The following is a 7,619-nucleotide window of genomic DNA, read 5'->3' as shown; positions in this document are numbered from 1 at the left end:
CAAACCGGAAGTGACGTAGGTTTAAATTAAGGCTAGACAATCGAAAGCAGAGGATGACTTAAAAAAATATCTGCGAGAAAAGCGACCCCCTGTAGAAAAGTTCCCAGTTGAAGGTGAAGATATTAATGTTTTTAGCCAATTTATCGATATTTGTCGTCTGAAAGGTGAAACTTCAAAACGATACTGATCTTGGTAAAATCCGTCGCGTCCGTCGAAAGATTTAGGCAGACATGCAAACATGCATACATACATGATGATTGCAACGTCTTGTCAGACGAGTGCCACTCCCTCAGACATTTAAAATCCATGAGCCCAAATGTCTGAGGGAATATCTATACAAATATGATGTTACAGAGTCTTAGCTTTGTACGACAGCTAAGTCTCTCTCTCGGTTCAAAATGTTGAGATCCAGCAACAAGCAAGAGCAAGATATCTAGCAACAAATTAAACTGCAGACCAGTTTAATGCAGGTACTGGTTTCCCGCTTAATGGTTTTTTAAATAAGAAATTTGCTTCTCCTAGAAAGGTTTCCTTCACCACGGCTTACGGGAGCCCTCTCTATCCCAATACAATACAATATACATACATGCATACATACATACATACATACATACATACATACATGCATACATACATACATACATTTATATATTAGTAACTAAAAATTTTCAACCCACACCGATTAAAAAGCTTGCCAAATTTCAAATGTTTAGACCAGAAATTGTCTCAGTAATTTGGTAGAGACCGTAGAGGTTGATTTTTTAAAAAAAAACTTTGACCCCTATTATGACCCCTTAACATTTATTGTTTTGGGCTCAAATCAAGTTATTAAGTTAGATCCATGTCCAAAGAACCTATATTGAAAATTTCAATTTTGTATACCCAAAATTGGTTTGGTACAGTTCTCAAAGGTAAAATCGTCGCACTTTGACTCTTTAACAGCCAAATTTGTGGCCGAAAACGGATTACAAAGACTTTTCCAAATCTCAATAACTTGTATATCAAATTTCGAATCTGTAGACTAAAGATTTACAGAGTTATTGCGTAGGGAAATGTACACAGACACACAGACACGTTCACTATTGTAGATATACTAGCATTTCAGCCCCGCGTTGCCCGGGTGTTTGGAGGTGTATGCTGAGCAATAAAAAAAAAAGTGGTAGTAGGAAGGCAGGCTCGAACCGTACCGCAAACGAGGAAAAGAACGGGGGAAAACATGACGTCTTTTCTGTTACGAACACCGCCAAACCGGGAGTGAAGTAGGTTTCAATTAAGTCTAGGCAATCCAAAGGAGATGGTGACTTTCGAAAAAATCGACGAAAAAAGCGCCCCCTGTATAAAAGTGCCAAGGTTAAGAGGAAGATATTAATGATTTTAGCCTATTTTTCGATATTTGCCGTCCGAGGATGCAAGTATAAATCATGTAGAATATCTGCATGAATATAATTACACGTAATAGTTTACTAAAGATGATCATCCCATAAGGAAACCGAAAAAACTAATAGGGAATTAATTAAAATGAATGTTTAAAAGAATATGCAAATTAGCTATATCTTTCGCTAATGAATACAATTCCACAACCGATATATAAGAAAATTGTATTTTCTTTTTAAATAAATAGAAAAGATGGTTTTTAATATGAATATTTATACACACAAAAGAAAAATGAATTTATAGGAGTATATATATATATATATATATATATATATATATATATATATATATATATATGGGATGTAATGGGTTCTGAGGAGGGGTAGTAGTTTTGATGTCCGGCATGCTGCTCCCTATCAAATAGGGTGGACGCACATCACTGGTCCCCACTCACCCCTAAATCTCTCACATGTTGGCTCCAAGCGCCATATTCTGGTAAACCGCTCCAGCTGGCGGGCAAAACCATGTGAGGAGGTGGTGTCTAACTTTGCACCACTGAGCGAATGAACTTCATATGAAGTCACCGGTCAGGACGGATGGGTTCCAAGAGAGCTCAAACGGCCAATATGTTCCTCGTGCCTCCGGGGGAAGGTTCTTGAGCCAGAGGCTAGGACAAGGACAGTCTGATATAAAACCTACGACCCAAGGACCTCGCTGTCACCGTCCCACCTTGCTGGGCCATGACAGATGAACCACGGGTGTAACGGATGGGACCAGTACCGTGCAAGCTGTATCTCACCATAAAATTCCACTGCACAGGCTTGAAGGACATGTCCAAGTTCACTTGCTAACAACTCTACCAAGTCCTGTAGCGATGGGAAGGGGTGAAAACGACAGGTGGAAGGTGATCACTGGAAGCCGCAGTCCCGATTCCTGCATACAGGCGATTCAGGATATTGGTCGCCTGATGTTGAACCTGGAGATGACAGCATCACTCGGCAGCCCCCTGAATGACCAAGCAGCCTTATCTAGGGACAGCACTGCTTGCTCCACAAGGAGAGGGGCCTAGAAAAGGTGGCCTAAACAAAAAGCTAATTTCCGTCAACCTCAGTTGGCTAGCCGCGGTCAACGGGCATCTGCTAATGCGGTTGAAATTCAATAAGAAATGGAAGGTATGCACCCACCTGTAAGGGTGCAAAAGTACTGAAACTTGCATGCTGGAATATCAGAACCATGCATGACAAAGACGACAGCAACAGGCCAGAGCGTCGCTCTGCCCTGATTGCACTTGAACTGTCCAGACTGGATATAGATATCGCTGCCTTTAACGAGGTTCGCTTTCGGGGGAAGGCAGCCTTCAGGAACACGGCGCCGGATACACGCTCTTCTAGTCAAGGAGGCCTGCAACAGAGGGGAATCACTCAGGCGTTGGCTTCATGATAAAAACATCCATCGTTTCCACACTAGAAAGCCTGCCAACTGGTCATTCTGACCGCATTATGTCCTTGCGCCTCCCACTAAAGAACAAGGAATATGCCACGATTCTTAGTGTTTATGCCCCAACTCTTCAAGCTAAATCTGAAGAAAAGGACAGATTCTACTCAGAGCTCCGCCATGTCCTGCGGCGCACTCCTCCAGCGGACAAGATGATTATCCTTGGCGACTTCAACGCCAGAGTGGGCCAAGACGCAGATGCCTGGAGGAGTGTGCTTGACAGGCATGGAGTCGGAAACTGCAACAACAATGGGCGCTTACTGCTGGAGATTTGCATGGAGCTGCAACTTGCCATTACCAACACCATCTTCCAGCAAAAGGACAAGTTAAAGAAAACCTGGATGAATCCTCGGTCCAGGCATTGGCACCTCATAGACTACATTCTAGTTCGCCAAAGAGATATCAGAGACGTCTTACATACCCGAGTGATACCCAGCGCAGAATGCCATACTGATCACCGCCTATTGCGTTGCAGAATCCGAATACGCCCTAAACCCATAACTAGGAAGGAAGGACCACCCAGAAAAAAGTACAACCATAGCAGGCTACAATCAGACGAGGGGAAAACCGTATTCCAAGCAAGCTTGCAAAATAAATTTGAAAACGACAGTAGCCAAATAGACCCCTCACTTGAACTACTCTGGGATCAACTGAAAACAGCCATCCTGCAGACACCTGAAGAGTTCCTGGGATTCTCTACCAAAAAGAACCGGGACTGGTTTGATGAGAACAACATTGAAATAAATAACCTATTAGCGGAAAAGAGAGCAGCCCATCGGGTCCACCTGGCTCGACCATCCTGCCCATCGAGGAGAGCAGCCTTCCGTCATAGCTGCAGCATCCTCCAGAAAAAGCTCAGAGGTATACAAAACGAGTGGTGGTCTAACCTCGTAATAAAAACTCAACAGTGCGCAGACACTGGTGACTATAAGGGCTTCTATGAAGCCCTCGTCAGTGTATGGCCCCACACACCGTGTCCAGAGTCCTCTGCGCTGTGCAGACGGCCAGGTACTCCTCACGGACGTAACATCCATCCTGAGTCGTTGGTCAGAGTATTTTCAGATCCTGTTCCAGATCCTCCGTATTCCTCAGTTGCCAACTAAAATGGGATTGGATGAGCCTCCTTCCATGGAGGAACTCACTGAGGCCATTAGACATTTGAGGTGCGGCAAGGCCCCAGGAATTGATAGGATCCCTCCAGAGATCTGGAAATATGGAGGTCCCGAACTGCACATCAAGCTCCATGAACTCCTTGCCTGTTGTTGGGAGCAAGGAAAACTCCCACGGGACCTCCGCGACTCAGTCATCATTGCCTTATACAAAAACAAGGGGGAAAGATCGGCCTGCTCAAACTACTGGGGAATAACTCTGCTCTCTATCGCAGGTAAAAATCCTTGCCCGTGTGCTCTTGCGCAGACTGATACCTGCTATCGTAGAAGACCATCTCCCAGAAACTCAGTGTGGCTTCAGAGAAAACAAGGGCACAACAGACATGGTTTTCGTCCTCAGGCAACTTCAAGAGAAATGTCGAGAGCAGAACAGGGGACTTTACATTACGTTTGTCGACTTGACTAAGGCATTCGATACAGTGAGCAGAGAAGGGATTTGGCTGATTATGGAGCGCCTCGGTTGCCCCCCAAAACTCCTCCACATGATTATTCAGCTGCATGAGAATCAGAGCGGCCAAATCAGAGTGAACAACAACCTATCGGCGTGAAACAGGGATGCGTCTTAGCACCGACTCTGTGCAGCATCTTCTTTAGCATGATGCTTAAACATGCAACCGAAGACCTTGACGACAACGACAATGCGATCTATATCCGATATCGCCTTGACGGCAGTTTTTTCAACCTCAGAAGGCTGCAAGTCCTCACAAAGACTTTCGAGCATATGATTCGAGACCTTCTCTTTGCCGATGATGCAGCCCTTGTTGCCCATACCGAAAGAGCCCTGCAGCATCTCACATCCTGCTTCGCAAAGGCTTCCCAGCTCTTTGGACTCGAGGTCAGCATGAAAAAGACAGAGGTCCTCCACCATCCCGCTCCTCGGGAAGAGTACAACCCTCCCCACATCACCATAGGTGAAACTGAGCTACAGACAGTACACCATTTCACCTACCTGGGATGCACTATCACCTCAGATGCAAAGCTCGACAAGGAAATCGATAACCGACTAGCCAAGGCGAACAGTGCTTTTGGCAGACTATACAACAGAGTCTGGCGGAATAAACACCTGAGGAAGGACACAAAAATTTGTGTCTACAGAGCCGTAGTACTGCTAACCCTTCTTTACGGCTCTGAGACATGGGTAACCTACTGCCATCACATACGACTCCTCGAGCGTTTCCATCAACGCTGTCTCCGCACCATCCTCAATGTACTCTGGTATGACTACGTCACCAATGCTGAGGTCATCCAGCGGCTGAGGACCACCAGCATCGAGGCTATGCTGCTAAAGTCACAACTGCGCTGGGCGGGGCACGTCTCCAGAATGGAAGATCATCGACTGGCCAAGATAACTCTTTACGGCGAACTATCCACCGACTCCCGTGATAGAGGAGCTCCAAAGAAACGTTACAAGGACTCTCTGAAGAAGTCACTTGAAACCTGCCACATTGACCAACGCCACTGGTCTACTCTTGCTGCAGACCGTGTCACCTGGCGACGCACAGTCCACGAGGCCGTCACCTCCTTTGAATTCTCTCGTATAGAGATCCTGCGCAAAAGGCGCTACAAGAGGAAGATTCGGGGAGTCTCAGAAACCGCACCTGATAGAACTTTTGAATGCAGCCGCTGTGGCCGAGCCTGCTTGTCTCGCATTGGGCTCATCAGCCACAAACGTGCCTGCAGTTGACGTGGAAAACCACCTTCAAAGAATCTTCGTTCGCGAAGTAAAGCCATTGATATATATATATATATATATATATATATATATAAATTCGTATTCGTGTTTGTTCACAATTTGATTAATATATCAATTTATTTCTATATATAGTATGGTTCTTTTAGAATATACGATTAAGAGGTCATCTCATTTGCATATTATATTAAGGAAAATCGATTTTCTTAGTTTGTTTAAGTTTCTAGCGGGAGAGTTGTTTTAAGTGTTCTATTTAAGATTATTATTTCATCAACTTTAAATAACAATTATATTGATAATATATTTAATTTAATTTATTTGGAATTATTATTTCCAACATCGATTTTTTAGAAACGGGCAGAGTTATTTCTCCTGATGAGTTTTTTATGTTCCAAAGTTCCAAAGATAAAAAGAAACTCTTCCTCACATTAAATAATTTGTAATCGTAATAAGTTTTTAGCGATTCTAGAAAGATGTTTTGCTTTATTTTTAAATATTAATAAATGAATAAATGAATAAATAAAACACTTACGAATAAGTGAGAAGATCTCATTTGTTTGCTATTATTATTCTTGAAACGACTATACAGAATCTTTGAGCGTTCCCGGAATTGCCCCTACCAAAAAAAAAAAAAAGAAACAAGTCGAAATTCCTTTTATTTACGAAAAAAAAAAGCCAGTAAAGAAAGTGTCTTTACAAAAAAAAAGCAATAAAAGGAATTCCATTTCGTTCTTAAACTTTTCAAACGTCTACACTGGGCAAATTCGTTTGGAAATTTACTTTTCCCTTTATTCGCGTTTCAGGTTGGAGTCTGCCTACACGGCTACTTTTTTCGGTCGCTCCGGCACTCGCTGCTATTTTTATTGAAACAAAAGTTGTTTTATATTATTCAATTGGAATTCATTATTGAGATGAGTATTATTTAATAAATTATTCATTGCGGACTATTATCCTCATCTTTCTTAGTTGTTGTTTCACGACGTTTCGGCCAACTATTCCTCTGGCTTTCGTCAGGTGGTAACTGCGGCGGGATAGGAACTCCGAAATCTCCTAACTGCATCCTTAGCAATTACTGCCTTCCATAGTTATTAACTCACCACGTTTTGGCCAAGTAAGCCTCTGGCCGACTTTGGGTGGGATTTAAACCGTTATCTTACGGCAATTCTTACCTGGAACCGTGGAAGTTCAACGTCTCTATCCACTGCTTTACGGGCCCCGAAGGGAGATCAAGGTTAGAGTTTTTGGTCTTATAAATCCACGTTTATTTATTATCTGATCTATGGTCGGGTTATTTATTTTAAAACATTTAGAAACATTTTTTTAAAATTATTTAATTCATATTTACTTAAAATCAATATTTTTCTCTTTAAAATGTAGATGATTTAATTTTTTATGCTAATTTGTTTTTATAATTCGAAATCCATTCGATATGAAAACGTGCTGTTATCTTAAGAATTGCACATGAATCCTCAATGAGTTTCGTTGTTTTCTCTCTCGATAGAAAAAAGGCTGCTCATCTCTCTGACATATACATAAGTAAATGCCCAGCGTACAACAGCATCTTTCTATAATTTCTATAGTCTTCGCCGTATTTCAACAGCTAAACCTCCCACCCTTAAAGTCAAACACATCCTCGCCATGGCGGGGGCAGTGACATCGGTAGTTTCTTAACGTGTGGCATGACCGCCTAAGGGAGCGATATCACTCCCCATTGACGAGATTAAGACCCCCTAAAACACGGAGTAAGGCCGGGTAATTATGCTGATATTGTCTGTTAAGCGTTAATTGGATGCCCGGACAACGGCGGGTAACCCATCTGAAGGGATGAATTTATTGTATTTTTGTAAAACAGACATATATTTTATTGTTTGAGAAAAGTGACAAGTGATGTA

The 7,619-nt window shown here is 42.7% G+C and overlaps 1 protein-coding gene across 1 annotated transcript; it reads left to right on the top strand.

Annotated features, from left to right (window-relative positions):
* The first annotated feature begins 2,810 nt into the window (after positions 1 to 2,810).
* On the top strand, positions 2,811 to 3,971 carry LOC145292264 (protein CFDP2-like). Its single transcript, XM_080138587.1, has one exon. The coding sequence runs from the start codon at positions 2,811 to 2,813 to the stop codon at positions 3,969 to 3,971; it is 1,161 nt and encodes a 386-aa protein (XP_079994713.1).
* Positions 3,972 to 7,619: the final 3,648 nt, after the last annotated feature.

The sequence above is a fragment of the Euprymna scolopes genome, chromosome 13, assembly GCF_053919585.1.
Source record: "Euprymna scolopes isolate OS-2025 chromosome 13, ASM5391958v1, whole genome shotgun sequence".
Lineage (NCBI taxonomy): Eukaryota > Metazoa > Mollusca > Cephalopoda > Sepiida > Sepiolidae > Euprymna > Euprymna scolopes.
The sequence above is the reverse complement of the archived record's forward strand: the minus strand, read 5'-3'. Positions and strand labels throughout refer to the sequence as shown.